Source organism: Pteropus vampyrus, unplaced genomic scaffold (genome assembly GCF_000151845.1).
Source record: "Pteropus vampyrus isolate Shadow unplaced genomic scaffold, Pvam_2.0 Scaffold195, whole genome shotgun sequence".
Classification (NCBI taxonomy): Eukaryota; Metazoa; Chordata; class Mammalia; order Chiroptera; family Pteropodidae; genus Pteropus; species Pteropus vampyrus.
This window is the reverse complement of record NW_011888976.1, coordinates 2,465,606-2,487,422: the sequence shown is the minus strand read 5'-3', so window position 1 is coordinate 2,487,422 and position 21,817 is coordinate 2,465,606. Positions and strand designations below refer to the sequence as shown.

The window sequence follows — 21,817 nt, the reverse complement described above, 5'->3', positions numbered from 1 at the left end:
ATCTGTAAATAACATATTTAATTTTGCATCTGTAAATATACTATTTAGTTTTGAATACTATTTAGGTTTGTATTTGTGCTATGTATGTTTTTTTAGCACTCTACTTTTTTCTACATAATTTTGTCTTGAATATTATATCATATTATTGTATGTGCAATTTATTTTTATTGAAGAACAGTATTCCATTGTTAAGACTTAACTACAATTTATTTGTCCATTCTGCTGTTCATAGACATTTGAATTTGTTTCCAGGTTTTTTTGCTATTACAGAAAGTGCTATTCTGAACATTCTTATACACATCACCTGGTACACATAGCAAAAATAATCTAGGAGTTAAATTGCTGGACCACATAGTATGCACATATTTAACTTCACTAGATAAGACAAAAATATTTTCCAAAGCAGTTATATTAATGTTCATAGTGTTAAGCACTGTGCAAGTGTGCTAACCACTCTACATTTTTGCCAATATCTTTTATCACTAGCCAGTCTGATAGGAGCTGTGGCAGATGATCTTCAAAGTTATCTGTCATCAGTTTCTTCCTACCTGTACACACATGCTGCTCCTCATAACTAGAGGTAAAGTCTATTTAACCTCCTCTTGAATCTGGGCTGGACTGTGACTTGCTTCTGCAAGCTGAATGCAGCAAAAGTGTCAAGTATTGCTGTTCTGACCCCAGCCTGTAGAAAGAATGTCAGTTTCAGCTTCCTGCTGGAAGCCAGCCAACATATTAAAAATCCAGTTATCCTCCAACATGTGCTGTAAGAAAGCACATGTGGCTGGTATAGCCACATAGCAGGCCAAGACAGAGAGAGGGGCCTGCTAGAAATATGGTGGCTCCTTCTTTTTATTCCTGGTCTTAAGGGGAAGAATTGCAGTGTTTCATCATTAAGTTAGATATCTGCTTTAGCTTTTTATAGGTGCTCTTAGGTTTCAGAAAGTTCCCTTTTATTACAACTTTGGCAATGGTCTTTTTTAATCATTATAGAATGTTTAATATTATCAAACATTGTTCTGCATCTCATGATTTATCATATTTTTCACTTTTAATGTTATTGTAATGAATTACACAATAGATTTTTAAAATATTAACCTCTCCTTGCATTAGCATGAAAAACTTCACTTAGTCATAATGTATAATATTTTTTATATTTTAATGGATGTAACTTGCTAATATTTTGTCAGGATCTTTTATCTATGTTTATGGGTAAGGTTGGTATGTAATTTTCCTATCTTGTGCTGTCTTGGTCAGGTTTTAGTCTTCTAAGTAGGAAGTGTTCCTTTTTATAATGTGTTCTGAAATGATTTGTATTAAATTGAAATTTTTCTCATCAAGATTCATTAGACATAACTAGCAAAATTATCTGGAGCTGGTATTTTCTCTTTCCAAAGACCATTACTTACTCCATCCATCTTTATTGATTATAGGAATATTTCTGTTTCTAATTATTAGAGCCAATTTTAAAGATTTTTTCTCCCTGGGAATTTTTAATTTCATCTAAATTTTCACCTTTATCAGCAAGAAATTTTCATAAGACCATTTAGCTTTTGTATCTATGGCATCTATGATTATATCTTCTTTTTCATTCCTAATAGAAATCAAGAAAAAAGGAGTAAAAATAAAGAATTTTTCTTGATGAATCTCAGCAGAGAGGCATGTCATCTCAACTGGCTCCTCAAAGAGCCAATTTTGACTGTGTTGATCATTCAACATTTTTATTTTCTATTTCATTAGTTTCTGCTCTTACTTTTAAATTATTTCATTCCTCCTACATTTTTGGATTTCTTATGTTTTCTTTTCCTAACTTATAAAATTAGATGCCTATCTCACTAATTTTCAGCCTTTTTTCTTTCAATATGGAATAAGCCTGAAGACTATAAATTTCCCTGTATCATTTTAGCTCAGTCCCACTAGTTTGATATGTAGTATTGATATTATTGTTCAGTCCTAAATATTTTCTAATCTCCATTATTTATTCTTTAACCCATGAATAATTTAGAAGTATGCTTCTTAAACTCCAAATACATGCATGTTTCCTAGTTATCTTTGTGGTTTTATTTCTTACTTGCTTTGTGAATAGAGAACATGGCATGTTTGATACTAATCATTGGAAATTTGGTGTATCTTGTTTTATGATACAGTATGTGGTCAGTTATCATAAATGCACTTTGTATACTGTGTGCTTGAAAAGAATGTATCCAATTATTGTTTGATGTAATATTCTATATATGTGCATGGCATTTGATAACACTTTTAATTGAGTAGTTTAAGTCTTCCTTATTTTGATCTTTTAATCTGCTTCATCTTTATGTTAATTATTTAAGGATGGGTTAAAAATATTCACTCTAATGGTGAAATAATGAATTCTTCCATGTAGTTTTGCCAGTTTTTTAGCTCTAAAAATGGTTTCTTTGCCTTAAAGTCTACAACAACTTCCTTATGGTTAATATTTGGCTAGCATGTCTTTTTCGTTTCTAATTTATCTTTAACTTTATGTTGCAGATATCTCTTGTAAATAGCATATACCCATATTCTTTTATCCTGTCTGATAAATTTAAGTGGAGCGTTTATTATCATTACAGATATATGTGATTTTATTTCGACCATCTAACCTTGTGCTTTCTATATGTACTACCATTTCTATTCTTTCTTGTTTTGAATGACTTTTTTCTCATTCTATTTTTTACCTTTACTAATTTCAAAGTTGTACTTTTATTTATATTTATTTCATTTGTTTATGGTATTTATTTCTAATCTTTAGATTATCCTAGGAATTATAACACGCTTGGATTTTTAACTTATCTAAGTTTAAATTCAATTTATATGTTTATCTTCTTTCTGAATAATATGAGGATCCTGAGATACTTTAAATCCAGTCACCACTCTCTTCACCTACACATTACTGTTGTCGTGTACTTTAGTTCTTTCTTCTTTTGTTTTTAACTTATCATTATTATTTTACAGTTCATGCTTGTTTAGATTTACCCCCACATTGTCAATATATTTGTTATTTATCCTTGCTTCTCAGATATTCCATAAGAAATCTCCTTTTGCCTGAAAAGTATCATTTAAAATTTCCTTTAGTGGAGTTCTGTTGGAGGCAAACTCAATTTTTGCCTAAAAATTTCATTCTTTTTTTTTCCTTGAATATTGTTGCTACGTATTAAAAGTAATTTTCTAAGGTAAGAGATACTTTTTCTCAGCACAATAAGGATTTTATTCCACTATCTTCTGACTAACATAAGCTAATAAGAAGTCAAGCTATCATTACAATTTTACTCCCTTAAAGTCAGTGGTCCTTTTTTTCATTAGCTGAATTTTTAATAGCTTTATTGGAATATAATTTACATGCCACGTAATTCACCTAAAGAGTACAGTGATGGTGTTTAGTATATTCACAGTCTGTGCAATCACAACCACGGTAAAATTTTAGAACATTTTTATCATCTCAAAAGAAAACCTTGTAGCCAGTAGAAATGACTCTCCATTCCCCATCTTCTATCCTGAACCCAAGGCAACCAATAATCCACTTTTTATCTCTATGGTCAGGCCTATTCTGGGCATTTTATATAAATAGAATCATACAATATATGTACTTTGTGACTGGTTTCTTTCACATTACACAGTGTTTCAAGGTTCACTCATGCTATAGCAGGTATCAGTACTTCATTCCTTTTTATTGTTGAATGATATGTCGCCATATGAATATATCACATTTTGTCTATCTAAGTGAGATTCCAACCTTCAGAAGTGTTTAGGATATACAATGTACTAGAAAGATTTGGTAGTGGCTGGCCAGAAGATAGTCTTGAGAATGATCCTTAGTATGCTTAAAAGTTCACTGGGAGAGAATCATGACTGATTATCAACATGCTCTCGGTATGTGTGAGCAGGTGGCAACATTGCTCAGGTACACACAATCCATGAACTACATTATTATTGTTGTAATTTAATGATTTGTTAGTCTGACTATTTTTATCTGGAACAAGAAGTACTCTCAATTTCTCTTTCTCTCTCTCACCTTCCATCCCTGACTCCCCTCCTCCCTCCCTCATACAATAGAATATAAATAAAAAGAAGAATATTCACGATTAGACTTATCTAAAATTATTTTTGAAAATTAAATCTGCTGTGATCAGTACTCTTCTCAGGGGCGGGGAGGTGGGTATGGCCCCAAATCACATGTTGTTGTACCTGACAGCATAGTATATAGTTGATTCCACATATGAAACTGATTCATCTGAAAATAAAGCTTAAAAATTTTCAACTCTACATGCCTAAGCAAAGATGATGTTTATAGTGAAAAAACTGATTTGTGCTAATTTCTATAAATATCAGAGTAGAAATCTAGCGTGGGAGTTGGGTATTGAAAAAGGAATTTGAATTACATTAACTCGATCAATGGAATGGTATTTAATAGAAAGGAATAAGATGGCAGGTTCTCATATGCCTACTTTATTCAATAAAAATAGATTGATAAAGATAAAACTATTTCAGTCTATAAATATTAAATAGGCAGTTGCTTTAAATAGCTTTCAGACAATCACTGCCATGAGGTAAATTTTAAATAAATATTTTATGCAGACAATAACAGAAAAAGGCTTTTCTAAGGGGAATATAGTTGCTGGGTAAAAAATCATATTCTTCCATAAAAATATGCCTTTGGCTTCTTTTATAGCCATAAACTCAATAAAAATGGAAAGTGATGCAATCGTACATATATGAGAACTGAGGCCGGGGGAAGGTCTGTCTCCGTGATGGCAAGAAGAAAGCCAATCGGAATTACATCACATGCTTTATATGAAGTCCATGTGGACATCAGACACACTTCATCTCGTCTGAAAGTTCTTCCACCACTTAAGTCTGTGACACAACCAACACCCTGAAAAAACTACTCTGCCAAGTAAAACAGCTTCTTTTTCACTGCAGATACAACCCTCATGTCTAGAAAATGATATGCTTATTATCATGCAGTTTGGGTTATGAGGATTGTAATCCATAGGAGGTTAATAAGAAAACGTGTTACAAATTAAAATAAAGGGGGCGATCTAAGACGGTAGAGTGGCGTCTTTGGCAAACTATGAAAACACACTGAGTGGCTAATATAGAAATACTTGGATCAGCAGATGAAAAATGTATTAGACCAAGAACAAAGCCTCGTACAGAAAAGGAGATGCTATCTTTCTTTCCCTATCAGAAAAACAATTATTTATGTTACATTCCATTCTTAAAGGCTTAACAGTACTCCTGAAGGTAACTCATGCTTTCATGGCCTCTTAGTTCTGCTCTCACAGTCCGACTCCTCTAAGCCTTCTGAGTTGGGGTAAAAAATGGAGTTTCAAACCGGAAGTATTGCACAGCTCAGGAGGTCTCCCAGAGTCTCAGTTCTCAGGGGCAATGTACATATGGCAAAGGGCTTGTAAGATGCAGGAATTTCTACCCTGGCAGACTACATCTAGTATTCCTGCCTAGCACAAGCTGAGATTCTGAGCTCCGCTTTTATACTTTTGTAATTCACCTTCCAGCTTCTAAAAATGTTACAACACGGGTTTTTTATCATATCATATTTATAAAAGCAATTTAGGTCTTCTCTGCTACTTAATTTAATTACAGAGCTTTCAAGAGGCCCTACCAGTCCCAGCCATCTGCTCAGTATCAAAATGGAAGTGCACACCCTTTCAGGTGGCTATTAAGAATACTTCCTTTCCCTCCAACCTACTTGCTTTATTCATCTAAATAATTAATGCAAGCAGCATTTCCTGCTCATACCACAAGTTACATTGTTTCTATGTCAAATTTTCACTGAAAATTTTAAAATCATCTATTTCAAGATATTTCTGCATCTAAAAATGAGTTTGTATTATTAGCTGCCTTTATTATCTACTAGGAGCAAATCATTACATATTGAGACTGAAATGGATTTGAGATCATGCCCTATTCATGAAGAGGAATCAAATGCTGAGTCAATTTTATCACCAATGGATCGTAAAAAATAATTTTTAGCTAAATATTTTAAAAATATAAGCAAATGAAAACATAAGTATGTGAACAATTTTAGGAGCTTTCTTTCATGATCAGGTTTAATTTTTTATCCTATCTTTTTTTTATTTTAAAAATAGTAAACTTCCAAGTAATCATGATAAAACACACTTTGGATCTCTGTTAAATATTCAGATCAAAGAGCACCTTCAAGCCTAGTCTTTCTGAAAAATGCTCATTCTGAGAGTGCCCCTCCAAAGGACCCTGGATCGCTTTTAAAAGCTTTCTACATGTTCATTACAAACAGCAACAAGAACTAACGATATTTGGATGCAATTTCAGGCTTGGTTTCCAAAGAATTCGACTCCCCTCCTTATGCAGCATTTCATCAGAACTTCTGAAATGCTCTACCATGACTCTTTGAGTCTTTTGAAACCATTAAAACAAGTTTGTAAAGTCAACTGTCTCAGCCTCAAATCTAGCATTTTCTGCTAGTTCGTATCCAAAGTCATTTTCTGATTTCCATTTCTAAAACTGCCTCCATAAACCTCATGAGTTTAACAATTACTTATCCATTTCTCAAGTAAGTTTCAGAGCCTCTAGGTTTTTGCAATTTAAATCAAATGTTTCTTTTCTTTTTTTGGAAAACGTGCCATTTCACACAGACTTGAGTTCTTCATACTCCTTTATCTGTGTGGAGTTGGGCGTGGGATGGTATCTTTACTCTTCCTTTTAGATTTGCTCTGGCATCGATCAAAGTTTGCATTCTTCACCAGACCTGTTATTGCTGTTTTGCCAATCTGACTATTTAGACAAAAAACACTAATTCTAAACCTAAACAACCTGCGTTGCTCCAGCCAGAAGGGAATTCTCATAAAATCATCAGGGTAGTTTTTGAGTATATTTCCTACTTTCTCAACTAAGTGGTCAGTATGAGGGAGCTGGAAATACTTTGAACATGCACTACTTTCGGTGCCCCCTCAGTAGCTAGCTCAGTGCCATGTGCTAGAAACAATTAGTAAGTCTATGCAGACTGCAATATTCAAACTCCACCAATGACAGCTCTATGTATACAACTCTGCAAAATGGACAGAGTTCAAGAGACACCAATGGTAACATTAAACAATTGTTCTGTCGATGTATGTAACCAACTATTGCAAAAATTAACTCCTCAGATATCTGTGATGATTTTGACAAGCAATATATTCATATAAACCTTGTAGAAAAAATATTCAAATGGGCCACAATGGGCCATGAAATACACTAGTGATCCAATTTTAGAGGCTATCAATCCATGCTCTAAAATTTAACAAGTTTTATGATAAATGTTTTACCCAGCTGGAATCAGTTCACACAGCCTAAGGGATCTCACAAAGCACAAAACACAAGCACTCGAGACTAAATGCTTAGCAATAGCTTTGTCTTAATAGATTTGCTCAGCCATTCCTAGGCTTAAATATGAAATCAAGCTTCCCTCTCAAAGTAGAAGAAAAATAAGTAACTGAAGTAATGGTACGAAGTATGAGCAATAAATAATATGGTTCAATCCAATAAGAACACTTTTTCAATGGAGACGGTATAAAAAACTAACTCGTACTGGTACTTTTTGGGTAATTTTTATCAGTCTATATGGGATATCTGAATGACATTATAAGAACTCATTTTTAGAAATCCATTTTTCCCCATTAGTCTAATTACACATTCTTATTATAGTTGGTTATACTTCTTCGATAATAATGGGCATAACTATTAGCTATGTGAAAATAAACAAAAACCTCATTTAAAATGGAACGGCGAAGCTAGAAAACTCGAAGGCACATGCCGCTCAACTGACCCCAACATGAAGACACGGACCTCGCATCTCCCACAGGAAGTGATAGCACTTTACTACTACAGGAGGAGGAAGAGGATTCCTCCTCCCGCGGTAACAGCTCAGCCAATGGGAGGCTGCCATAACTCAGCCAATGAAAAGTCACTGTACTTCTGAACTTCCAGTTTCCTCCAATGGACACTTCCTTTACAACAGCCCTCCCTCAAGTCGGTAAAATTCCCACTTTCTTTGTCTGTACAGTCTGCACTTCTGGAGGTGTAACTTTAGACTCCACCTCCTGAATTGTAATTCTTTGTTGTTCTTGAATAAATTCATTTTGCTGAAGAAATAGCTGGCTGTGTATTTGTTAAAGGTCAACGGCTATGTTTTTGAGCTAGGCACTTTAACTATATTATTTCATTTAATCTTTTGAGTCACTCTCTATGATTGGTGGTGGTGTCCCTATTTTATAAAAGAGGAAAGTGTGGTTGAGTGACTTAAGTCATTCCCCAAGGCCATGCAGCTAGCAAGGGCAGGCTAGAGATTTGCTAGAGTCTGCTTTAGTCTTCAGCCTTTACCTTGTACTCAATTAAGACTCTCCTCAAACATTCTTCTGACCAGACCACTTGGAACCCTTCGAAGTAACTAGCCATTAAAAGTTAAAACTAACTCAAGGATTGATGGTCTCTCAGACAACCGCGAGCCAACAAAGGTTATGACTTAACTTGCTGAAGACCATATAAATATTTTATTTATTTGGACAGAGTCCATGGTGAGGGTTAAGTTTACAAATTCATGGCAGTTTCATTTGTAGAAGAGGCTTGACCTATCTCCCACCATTCAAATGAAAGAGTAGGGAGGAAAAGTTAACCTAAAACAATAATTTCCCCCAAACTTCATGAGTTCACTCATATCTGTGCCTCTGGTCTTCATTCCGAGAGATTTGATCATTGTCTGCAGGCCACCCTACTACTGTGCTTGCTGCACCTCAGCTCAACAATCTGAGAAAGAAGGACTGTAAAAATGAAACCAGAAGGCAAGGCTGAGCAGCAAAACCCATTCTGCATTTTGTGGCAGTCCCTGAAAAGAAGAGGTTAGAGTCAGATCCACTAGACATTCTCCTTCTCATATCTCCACTCCTTGTTCCAAAATTTTAGTCATAATCTCAACATCAGCTTACAAATGGAAAATTGGCATAAGTAAGCACGGTTTTTGTTTTTTATCCCCTAGAGGAAAAAAAACGATGTACACATAGGTACACACACATACATATATGGAGAAGTAGATGTTAGATATTATTAGTTCCCCATAATTTGCAAATTTTCTGCAATGAGTATGCATTTATTTCACAATAGATAAAAATCATAACTGTCATTTAAACATTTTTTTCTCCCTACTCCCACTGCTTTCTCGCAGAAGTCTGTATTACTTGCAATTCTGCTGCATATTATAAGGCAAGAAACAAGAGTAAAACCTAGAACAAGAATGAGAAAATTTAAGAGCAAGTGGTAGAAAAAAATTTTTTTAATTGGTGTGGTTATAATTTACAAAAGCAAAATGGTTTAAAGAGAGGAATAAATAAAAGCACCTCAAAATCTCAAAAGACCTATTTGGGGCTATTCATAAATTTAATAATTATGCATTTGTAAAAACAATAGATATTCAGGTGCCTGGTCCATTTGTAGCCCAGTTTAATTTTGAAATAAGCCAAATTCTTTAAAACTGGCAAGAGTAAAATAAATTAATGGAAAGATTTACTAAAATAATATCTTATATTCCATAGCAACATAATAATAATAATCACTGTCAACAACAATGCCTAGCATTTACTGGATTAAGTGCTGTAAATGCTTAATCTCCTGGAACTGCCAAAGAACCCAATGATATAGGTACTTTTCTTTTTCTTATCCTTATTTCATAAATGAAAAAACTGAGGCTTAGAGAGGTTGAATAATGTGTGCAAGTAGCAGCATTGGGACTCAAAATCACATCTGTCTTAAAAGAATATGCTAAAACCAAAATGTCTTCACACTATTGCGATCAGTCAAATTGGCTTCTAAGATCAACACCTTTTGAGAAAATCGCCTTCTAGGGATGGACGAAAATTTTGGCAAATATAGAAACTTTAAAAAAAAAATAGCTAACTTATGAAAACTCATGAAATTGGGAAGATAAAGGACTATTAAAAATAAATGTTAACCCCAAGACAGAGAGAGACCAAAGAAACTTTTTAGAAAATCCTGAACCTTTAGTGAGTAGAAATTCTACCAAAGATTTTCCTTGATTTCCTTTGGAACCTATGCTTCTGAACTAAAAATGTTTGCATTCTTCTTTAGTGTTCATATATTTCATGATATCACATAAAACCTCCTTCTGGTGGTGCCTCTTCTGGCCCTACCATCGAAGAGATTGATTAAGGTAGTTATTTAGGAAAAGTACGTATGTAAACCATAACTTTCCAGCCATACTAAGAGTATAAAAGTTTAATAACTCTGGACCATACCTTGGTTTTCATGAACTTGGAGTGACTTTTGTAAACCTCTATTTGTTTGATTTCTTCTTCACGGTCCTCAGTGTTAAGTACACCATTGGCTTTTAACATCTGAATCTCATCCTCAAGATCCCTTATATTTCGCTCCAATGAGGCAATTTTTGTGTCCTATTGATAAAAAAAAGAAAAGAAAAGAGAAAAAGAAAAAAGAAAGAAAAGGAAGAGAGAGAGAGGAGAAAAAGAAAAAATATTCAGTATCATTGAAACAATTTCAGAAAGCAATTTTGGTAGTGACATATTAACTATGGTGTAGACATAGCCCTGAATTCGGAACAATTTTTTTCACTTCTGAGGCTCATTTGTGAGATTCTTTTTGAAGCTCTCAATAAAGATCGTGTCTTAATACAACAGAGTGTTCCCTAGATATGTTTGTCCAATATCTAGGAATCAATTTATCAAAGCAACAGTGATAAAAAGTGATCTAAACTGTTAAAACTTAAAAATGATTTACATGGACAAATTTATGATTTAGGACATAGTTTACCAGTGTATATTCTTGGGTCTACTTGTAAACACAAAAACGGTTTGTTCATGTGTATATTATGTGGCTGGTTTTAGAAGGCATGCTTGGAATTTGACTGTGAGTGAAAAGGAAATTAAAATCTACTAATGGGAAAAAGGATTCTCATCTAATATATAGACAGAAGTGAAATTAAGTAACTGAAACTTGACTTAGTATGACTGATACACTAAATATTAAAAATTTATAGCAACTGGAAATAATATATCACAATGTCATAATTTATTTGGCAAGCAGTCAGCTCCCTGCATGGCAAAAAAAAAAAAAAAACATTTCTACTTTACAGGACATTTCTAACCTATTGATTTACAGGGTCAAAAAACTAGAATGTGGAAATTAATTGAGAAAAAACAACCATAGAGATTGTTTTTTTTTTTAAAAAAAAAAAAGGAAATAAGAGACTCTACATACAAGATAGAGCATAATAAGAAATGATGCATTAGAAAGTAGAGGAGAGCTCTTATAGGGTAAAGAACCACTCCCCAAACTTGAGCATTAGACTCAAATCGGTCTTTGGAATGAAACACGTGGAAAGTTTTCTCACTATCACCATCCACCTGCCATTTTATTGTACGAAATCAAGGAGCTTATATTACATTTAAAACTGAATGTTAATTCAAAACGAGCTACTAACTCATTTTTTTTTAACAATTCATCTTTTTAATCTAAAAAATCAAGAGTTCCAAAAGTAAAGACATTTAATAGGCTATTCAATTTATAATTAACTTATTTTAAAAACTTAGCAACAAATTTGTCTGTCCTGACTTTGTGGCTATTTTCTATTTTACTTTTTTATAATATATACTCAAAGATATGTCTCATGTGGTAATATAATAATTATCATTAACACTGTCATCTTTTATTAAAAGTAAAATGAGGAGCAGCAAAAGCTACTTATTGAGCTCCACTATGTGCCAAGATCCAAGTGCTCTAAGTACTAGAGATGCTTTTGCTAATTCTCAGAAAAACCCCAAGAAAATGAAATAAAAGAGATCCTGAAGTCTGCAAGATTATTATGGAATGTTACATTCTGTAGTATTCCATTTTCCTTTAAAAATAATACTTACTGCATTTTTTCCAGTTATAAAAATAATATACTTTAAACTCATAGAAAATGGAAAAAATCCCCTCTAATTAATGTTTTTATGTATAGCCTGCCAGTCTTTTTCGATTTCAGATGCAATTTCTAGAAATTTTGTATACTTCCAGTTTGAGTGGAGGGGAGTGTTATGGACTAGATGTTTGCGTGCCTCCAAAATTCATATGTTAAAGCCTTAACCCTTAATATGATGGTATTAGAAAATGAGGCCTTTAAGAGGTAGTCAAGGTTAGATAGGGTCATTAGAATGGGGCCCTTATAATGGGATTAACACCCTCATAGACACAAGAAAGTCTGTTTTTTTCCTCATTCCTTGCCTCTCCCCCATTCCCTCTCTCCCTGTCTGTCTCTGTTTCTCTGTTTCTCTGTTTCTCTGTTTGTTTCTCTGTCTCTCTCTCTCTGTCTCTCTCTGTCTATCTGTCTCTCTCTCTCTCTCTCTCACACACGCACGCGCGCGCGCACACACACACACACACACACACACACACACACACACACACACACACACACAGCGGCCATCTGCCAGCCAGGAAGAGAGCTCTCACCTGAACCCCTATTATGCTGGTACCCTGATCTTATACTTTCAGCCTAGAACTTTGAGAAAATAATTTTTTTTTTTTAAGCCGCTGGTCTGTGGTAATTTTGTTATGGCATCTCAAGCTGACGAATATAGGGAGTTGTCCTTAGTGACTCATTTGAGTTCTGAGCTATAAGAACTCTGTAGATAAAAAGAGCAGCAATAACGAAAAAGCTATGGAAAAGAACTTCTAAAAGCTAAGAGCTTTCTTAAATGAGAGTCATTTTAAATCAGTATTTTTCTGACTATAAAATTGAGACATGCTCATTATTTTTTAAAAAAAACTTGTAAAGCTATATAGATAATTATGATTATCCACAATCCCATGATCCAGAGATACCCATTAACTTTTTTATCTATACCCATGGAAGCCTTACGATTATATTTTTACTTTAAAAAAAAAATATATATATATATAAAGATAAATATCAATATGATGTAGATTTCCTCTCTTTATTGAGATACAACTTGGCTATTAATGAGATTCTCAAATATCTAAGTAGAATATTTATAAGAGTTTACTGTAAGTTAAGTATGAAAGGAAAGACCAACATCTCTGATTTTCCTACATAAAATCTCTTGGAATTTTAGTCCCAAGTCTAAAGTAACCATATTTATAAGTATGTATGTATGTATGGACAGATGGATGTTTACACATATATTACATGTACAAATGTGTGTGTGTACTGCAATACACTTTGTAGTCCTCACATCTTATACCTTACCTTTTCTACCAAGATAACACTTGGTAGAATTTCAGCTCTCAATCTAGAGGAGAAGAAACCCTTAGCTTTCCCCTCAGTCAACCCTGGATTCTTTAGTTAGCAATGACTACAACTGCCAACTTCTATATGACTTAGAAGGAGCTTTTCATTGAACGTTAAAAAAAATCACATACTGCTGAAGAAAAGATCAGAACAGAGTTGACCCAAAGTTTCTTAACATAGTAAATCCTCTTGACCTATAAACATCTCAGCTACACATTTTGAAAATAATATTTTTAACTTTTACTAATTTTCTTAAATTAACCAACACCTTTCCTTTTCCTCACAAAATTTTTTTTTTTCCTTTAGCATATGTGTCCCAAAATAGAAGGAAGAGGAGGAGGAAAGAAAAGGAAAAATAAAAGAGAGAAATGGGTATTGTGGAAGTCACTTTAATAAGGGTCTATTTTTTTCTGTCCTTATTAATACCTCTATTCTTACATAAGAAGTCAATTAAAAGAGCAACAGAACTCATACCTGAAATCATGAGCATATAGAAAAAGAAATAGGAGAATTTCATTAACATCTAGAGAGGACAACATATGCAAAATACATAGATATATTAGATAGATAGTGTATTGATTGTGCCCAAGAAGATATTCAAAATGTTGAACCAGGGAATGTTATGAGGAGATATAAGCATGAAAAATAAAGGCAAATAAAATGGCTGCCATGGTCACAGCTTCTCAACTGCCACGGTTTGAGGAATTTCGGGAGAAGAATATTTTTCTTTTTTAAAAATCTCTAAAACTAAATAATGACTAAAAACTTACTTATATTTATGGAGGACTATGCAAGGAAACTACTAGTCTCAATGATATAGCTCAATGTGGTTTGTGGATGTTGCCTTTCAGAATAGATACTAAATGCACATGCTCAATAACTCTATTCTGATCTAGAACAGGGAGAAAAAATTTAAATAAAGACATATGCTGGAACATGATAAAAAGTAAAGTTTTTTCAAAAGGTAGAACAACATTTTGCTCCCAATTATCACAGATTTCTTCATCTGAACATGTTTATTTTTATAAATGATATTTTAAAATAACTTATGTAATTATTTTGAAATGTTCATCTTGATTATGTTTCACAAATAAGCAAGCTCTGGAAGCAAATAATTGTGGGCCTTCCTTAGAGATGGGGAAAATGAAATACCACACAGAATAGCTTTTCCCAAAGTCCACAAAATCTAAATGCTCTATGAAAAGGAGATTTCAGGGTCAAATAAGTTTAAGAAATGCTTATTGGAAATTTCCAATGCACAATTAACATTAATGGCTCTGGGAAGTCCTGCAGCAAAGTATTCTAATTTGATTTTTTCCCAGTATTATTCCTCTAGAAGTCAATTCTTAGAAGGAAAAATAGGACTTTAATAATCACGTTAAGCTCAGGGTTTTTTTTTACAAAAGTGAAGAGTCAAAACAATAATTTGGATTTCTTAATGGAAAACTTGCCATAATTGCATCCAATTTAAAACAATTGGGGGCTTAAATATCCAAATCACCTTGTTAGCTCCTGCCACTCAAAAGTGCTTTACTGAGAGTCTGCTCTAAGCCCAGAGCTGTGTAAGAACACTTAGACTCTCATTTTCCTGGAACTCACCATTTCATGTCTCAGGTGACATTTTTCAAACAGTCTTGAGATAGGACAACCATAAAACTGTTTTGCTTTTACACTATAATTTGGTTGAAGACTGTAAGAATGTGTAGGGGGAAATGTTTCAAGAGGGGAAAAAAACAGCAGAAATGTGTTTGCTTCATTCCTCATTAGTTAGAAAAAAAAATATCTGAATTGAATATCTCTTTCAAAACATTTCTTTTCCCATATTCATAAAATAATATTTGTAAACATTTTATACATAAATTTCAGACCATAACTCCTACTTAAAGATGCATACCCAAGACTATTTTACATCATTTAAAAGATGCGTAAAGGTATTTGATGGGAAACTAGTAAAACAACTACTGGAAATGAACCCTTAGTAGCCAACTACCCAATATACCCACCCTACTGATTCTTTTTTTTTTTTATACCTACAGCACCCAGTCTTCCTAGGTGGTCTCCCATCCTAGTACTAACCAGGCTCGACCCTGCTTAGCTTCCAAGATGAGACAGGATTGGGTTTGTTCAGGGTAATATGGCCATAGACACCCTGCTGATTCTTAAACCAGCCATGAATATTAGCACTATCCCATGAGTGCAAGGACTATAGCAATGAGGATTAAGTCAGGTGGGAAGAGTGACATAAGTTTACTTTAGTTCTACTTTATCTTTTTTCCAAAAATATTCTCTGGATTTTTCTAGGACATATCTTCTATAGTTGACAGTAAACTTAGACACAGAGAGTTCTCTCTTTCATTCAGTAAATATGTATTGAACATCAATTGGGTACCAGTCACTTTGCCAGGTGTGTGAGATAACAGGTAGATCTCAATGAGTTTCATGGGCATCCTTCTCTCTCTAACATGGAGTACAGTCCAGATCCTTGTTACTCAAAGTATTTTTCCACAGACTAGCACCATTGACATTACCTGAGAGATTTTTAGAAATGCAGAATCTCAGGCTCCAACCCAGAACTATTAAATATGAATCTGCATTTTCACAAGGTCCTCAGGTGAACTGGGTGTTCTAAATGATTGCAAGTGTCCGGAATATTCAAGGAACAAGATTGACCAATGCAGAAGAGACTAGAACAACTTTACTGCCCAAGTACATTTAGAAAAATATGAACCTACTCTCAAGAGCCATCTAACTTGGCATAAGTGTATAGCAACCCTGGGAGTAAAGTTTCTGGAGCATCTTTGCCAGTCGGGATGCAATTATTACCCTTTTTATGTTTGTCAAACATTATGGTCCCCTTAAATAGCAAGAAAGAGATTTTAATTCCTCTCTAGGAACTGTGAACACTAAAATGGTGAATGGGTGGAACATCGAAAAAGCAATATCATTTAGTCACAAACGGTAACAATTATGTTATTGCTGAGTGTCACAATGTGCTTTCCTTTCAAATACAGTAAGAATTACTTGTTTCTTTTTAATATCAGGCCAAGAAAGAAAACACAAGCACTTTTTACAAAGCATGAAACTCACTGTGATCACATATCAGTACGGACGTTGATCAACAAATTTAGGGCCAATCTGGTCTAAAGAAGACGTGATCTAATGTTCAGGAAACATCCCTACATAATTATATTATACTTTATTTAGAATAAAATTCTAGACTATTATTACTGGATACCACAGAGGCTCTTGAAGCCTTAACTTTTAAAAATCATCTAACTATAGTTGCAAACATAACTGAGCAACCCTTGGTCTTAGGCTATCTGAGTAATGCCCTGCCTTTGGAAGGATTTACTGTGTGGGATTAACCGCGGTATACGAATCCAAGTTAAGCACACCAGAAAAAAAAGTCGACTTGGGCCTAAGCCACATTAGGAGGAAAAACAAAAAAACAAAAATCAAAAACTCGTCTTCTTGGGCCTTATCAAACTATAAAAAGATGATGACCTAAATTAGAAGATGACGGGGACATGCTGTTTTTTGGTGGTGGTGCTTCTTTCTGTGTTTGTCTGTTTGTTCAGATGGTATCTAATTCTTTGTAGCAAAATGTACAAGCACAGAATCAGGCTGAACTAGTTCACATTAAAAGTAATTAGGGTGCTTTGATGTTTCTTTTCATGGTCTCGTTTTCCTACTTCTGACTCATTCTTCACGAAACCCATGCCCTGGAATCATCCTTCCTGTCGTGCTGTCTCTGTGCACGTTACTAATGACCAACAGACAGAAGATGTGTCTCTAGAGGTTCTTGCTGGATACTGTGTGACCTTTGAGGTTTTGATCTCCCTGTACGAATTTCTTGTTGTTGTTAATGAACTCAAGTCTAACAAAAAGAGCTAGAGATAAAACAATCCAGCTGACCCTTAGAGAGTCACAAACCTGAATGCAAATCCTGGTTCAGGCTTTTACATATTTGGGTAAGATACTACACCTCTCTGAAACCGGCCCATGCTCAAGAACATGTTAAGAAAATTACAAGTGATATATAATAATTGCAAAGTACTATTATAGAACCTCTCCCTGAAGAATAAAGGTTTGTCATTATTATCATAAGTCTATTCGTCAGTTCTCTGAAGTCCACATGTAGAAGACAGTAGCTTCTATTTTTAGTCTGCCCTGTTTAACTTTGTGAGCATGTTCTTAACCTTGCTAATCCTATAACCCGAGGTTGTTATAAGAATTAAATGAGTGACATGTAAACCTTCCAGGATAACAGTTAACACACAGTAGATGCTCTATAAAGATTACTTTCCTTCCTGTTTCTAGCAGTAGCATATATCTATTAATTTTTTTGTGAATCTGCTCAGTTTCTTTTCCTTTTGAGAACTACATCTCCCCAAATCCCTGTGGTGTTAATAGAGTTTTGATGTGTGACTCTGCCCTCTGGCAAGTTCCATGGATCCTCTGGATATAATGACTGATTCAGGAACGAACTTAGGATACAATCAGGCCAGTAAGAGTTCTTTTCAGAGACTGATATAAATAACAGGGGCCTTTCCTTTTCTGAGTTTATGTTTCTCTTTTTCTAAGATTAGGAATGATAAAGAAAATACAGGCCTGTGGCTAGTTGTGACCTTCCTTGATTCCATGTATTAAGAGTCTACATAAAAGATTGGACCCTTATAATATCATTTGAATAGCTAGATACATCTATGTCTGAATCATCTACTTCTAGAATACAATAGCAGAGTTTCGGTCATTTGTAGCCAGAAGACCATAATACACAAGTGATAGTATGAAAGGTAAAACCAAAATACAATCAGATATACTATTCTATAAATCTAAAGAGAGAGAGCTCAAAAACAGATAATACCACCACAGTAGAGTCAAGAAATCTCCAGAAAGCGCAGGAGCCTATGATGGGGTTTAGAGATGGATAAGAATAAGATGATAATAGAGAGGGTGAAATTCTTTCCAGCCAGAATTCATAATACACACGAAGTTAAGAGAACTCAGCATGGTAACCAACACATAATATTTAATAATATGAGTTGAAAGAATAAGAGAACAAGTATTGAGTATGTGTCAAGGAGGAGTAAGAAGACAAGGCTAATTAAAAAATATAGATCACTTTTAGTTGCAGAGGAGTTGGAAATGAAAGAAAAGGGAGGCTGAATATAATGGGTCTTCAGAATCAAGTCTGGACTTTGTACTTAGGTCTGACTGAGAGCCATTTATAACTGGTAAAAAAAAAAAAGAGAGAGAGAGAGGGGGAGAGAGATTAGATGGCCTTTGGGAAGTTAATAATATAAACAGAAGCTAAAATAGAAATTGAGACAATAGAGATGATGGATTATCAGTCTAGTGGTAAAGAAATTCTCAGATATGGTTGAACATCAAGGAGAGAAAAAAAAGTGGAAGAATCATCCAAAGAAAGAAGGGTGAAAAATAATGGAAATCCTGAAAAAGTCACAGAAAACAAGAGAGTAAAATTTCAATAAGGAAGGGAAATCAAAGGTTTGGAGAGACTAAAGACGAAGAAAAAATTTAGGACATCATTAGTGACATGAAGGCAGTTTCAGTGGAGTTATCATAATTGGAAATTGAACCCCAGTGTTTTAAATACCATAGAGTGAGGTGATTGCTGAGTCTTTCAAGAATCAGTATAGCACAGGACAAGAACCAACCAAAACAGACACCACCTGGAACACTGGAACCAGGTCTGAGAAGTCCCCGCAGGGCCAGTAGCTGAATTTGGGGATCTCAGTGGAAATACTGTAGTGGTATGCGGGGTGGAACCTGGGGTTTGGGGTAATCACAGATGTATTACAATATTTTAACAACCAGTGGAGATGTACCTGTGCCTCTCGGCCAAATATCCACCCTATGTAGAAAGCTGCTTTAATTAATATTGAGACCTTTCTATATCCCCAAAGCATGGAAGGGAACACTGGCTAATCCAAAATTATTTCCATGTGCCTATGATGCACACTAATACAGAGGCTCCCCAGTGCCAGTCTGTGGACTAGGTATATTAGAATCATCTAGGGAGTGAGTAAAAACTATTGATGACTTGGCCTCACCCAAAAATATTCCATCTCAGAAGGTGAGTAGGATGACACAAAAATTTGTACTTGTAAGTTCCTCAGGTTAGGGGGGAAAAAGTACATCAAATTTTTTTTATACATACATTGTTTTCCCTGTTTATGTTTAAAATATAAATATAGTTGCATTAGCTGAATACACAGAAAGGAATAGCATGGGACAGAAACAAGCAATATTTCTCCATTCTAGTATTAAAAATGCAGTTAACAATAATAGCTAATGTGTACTGATTACTTATGCAAGCACTTTGCTAGAAAAAATGTCATTTAATCTTCACCCTAACCCTATGAATTAAGTACCTGTTTTACCCATTTTAAAATCTGGAAATCTACAGAAGATAAATAACTTGCCTAAGATTTTCCCTTTGTTGAAATAACTTTCTAGGCCCAAGATGGAGCTGCTTCTGCCCAGGGTACTATGTCAGCAAACTAAAACTGGTATGTCTCTGTAAATGCTCCACTTGACCAGAAATGTGCTGTGTATCCAGTCAGCCAATCCCCAAGTACCAAGCCATGTCTGGGCTCCATACTTATTTCCCCAAACACGGCTGAGTATGTGCTCCCAGCCAATAAGATATCTTCTATTTTTCTCATCCTTGTTCTTTATTCTTTATCCTATAAAAGCTTCCTGCCTTTGACCCCATTTTGCAGTTCCCCAAATGGAAACCATCTGCTCCATAACGTGTTAAATAAAATTTGTTTATATCACCTAAATTGTCTTCTTTAATCATTTTTTAACACCTTTAATAATCTGGAATGGTTCCCTCCACAAAGCCTTCTCTTGAATAGGGGAGAGCAGGTCATATATTGGGACCTTGCTGTCCCCAGGCCAACCTCAAGAGAGACTGACTTCAGAGAAGGTGGGAACCTAGAAGCTGGGATATCTTGGTCCTTTCTTCCACATAGTACTTTTAGCCTTTAAAAGGTCACAGAGCAAGGTTGAAAGAAAATAGTGAAAAGGTTGGGGAGAAAGAAAGAGGAGGAAGAAATTTTAGAGAAAGAAAGAGGGGGAAGAAATTTCAGAGAAAGAAAGAGGAGGAAGAAATTTCAGAAACTGCTTCCAAATGAGAGAGTAGTCCTCCGTGTGGCATCCATGCCCTCCCTTAGGCTGGATCGGACATCATCTTTCACAGATATTTGAATACAAAGAGGGTTTGCATTCCCAGAGGGTCAGGAAAATACTGCTTTGCAATTTCAAGGAGTCATGAAAAGATGGACATCTGACCACTCTATTCTCTTCCAATTCTCTTTAGGAAAAGATTGGGTGACAAAGCTCACCCTTCTGGCCTTCTAGCAACCTGAACTTGCTCTTCCCATTTCTTTTAAACCACCACCCCAACACTCCCAACAGCCCTGGTTTGGGGCCTCATTCTTAGGATTTCTAAAACATACCACAAATCCTTCTACGTTCAACCAGTTTGTCTCATGGAAAAAGCAACAGGCAGTGGAGGAATTCAGGCCACCCCAAGTCACCAGTGCGGCCTGATGGATGTGGAAACTGGACCATGCCTTAGGGATGAGACATGTGACAGCCAGCCCACTGTCATTACTGAAACTTGAAAGGGGAAGTTCACATGAGGCCTGTGGTTGACTTCTCAGCCCTGCTGGTGGGGGCGCACGCCAATAAGGAAATTGCGATCCCTAAATAAACAATAAGCTGGGAACCTGAGCACCAACAAGGGAGAGGCTGCTGGCCTGAGCAGGGTTGGCCAAGATGAAGCAAATAGCAAAGATTTGTCGTGTCAATTCAGACACCCCTGGCAGGCCCTTTGAGAGTCCAAATTGCCAGTAACAAAACCTCCAGACTTGGTAGAATTTTGAAAGCAGGACACTTAGTCCAATTCCTTCATCTGCCAAATGAAAATAGTGAGAGTCAGAGGGGACAAGTGACTTGCCAAAGGCCCAACAACCAGAAAGCTTAGTCCCCAGGTCATTTATTATGCCACAGACTCACTGGGAGTTGCTATTTTTTTTTCCACTGGTCAGTCTCTCCTTTCAAAGATGCTTTCAAAGTCTTTCCGCAAGCAAACTATGTGTGTATTCAGACCTAAGACTCTGCCTGAAGTGAGCTTGTTAAATTCCTTCTCTCTGGTGGTCCCTGCTCAAATGTACCACCTCTTTTTTACAGGTAAAACTCTATTTGCAGACTGAAAGGGAAGGGATGAAGAAGCAAAGGAATCCTTGAGCATCTGCTTTGTGCCAGGATCTTACCATGCCTTAATCGATTCTGATCCCCACCACAACCCTATGCAGGCTGGTATTGTGGTCCCATTTCACAGATGGGAAAGCTGAGGCTCAGAGAAGCAGTAAGCAGCAGACTCAATTCTCAATTTTCATAAATAATGTAACTTTCTTCCCTTTAGAGCTTTCTCAGTTTAGTAAAAAAGAAAACAAGAATAGAAAAAAAATTGTA

General features: G+C 35.2%; 1 protein-coding gene and 1 pseudogene across 20 annotated transcripts in view; both read right to left on the bottom strand.

Moving 5' to 3' along the window:
• The window catches only part of ERC2 (ELKS/RAB6-interacting/CAST family member 2), a 941,255-nt gene that overhangs the window by 600,215 nt on the left and 319,223 nt on the right, over window positions 1-21,817 (bottom strand). For all 20 annotated transcript variants that reach the window (XM_011371814.2, XM_011371813.2, XM_023537617.1 and 17 more), the window contains exon 5: window positions 10,296-10,451. In XM_011371814.2, the coding sequence (XP_011370116.1) occupies window positions 10,296-10,451 (156 nt within the window). The remainder of the gene's footprint in view (window positions 1-10,295; window positions 10,452-21,817) is intronic.
• LOC111746619 lies at window positions 15,334-15,452 on the bottom strand (annotated as a pseudogene).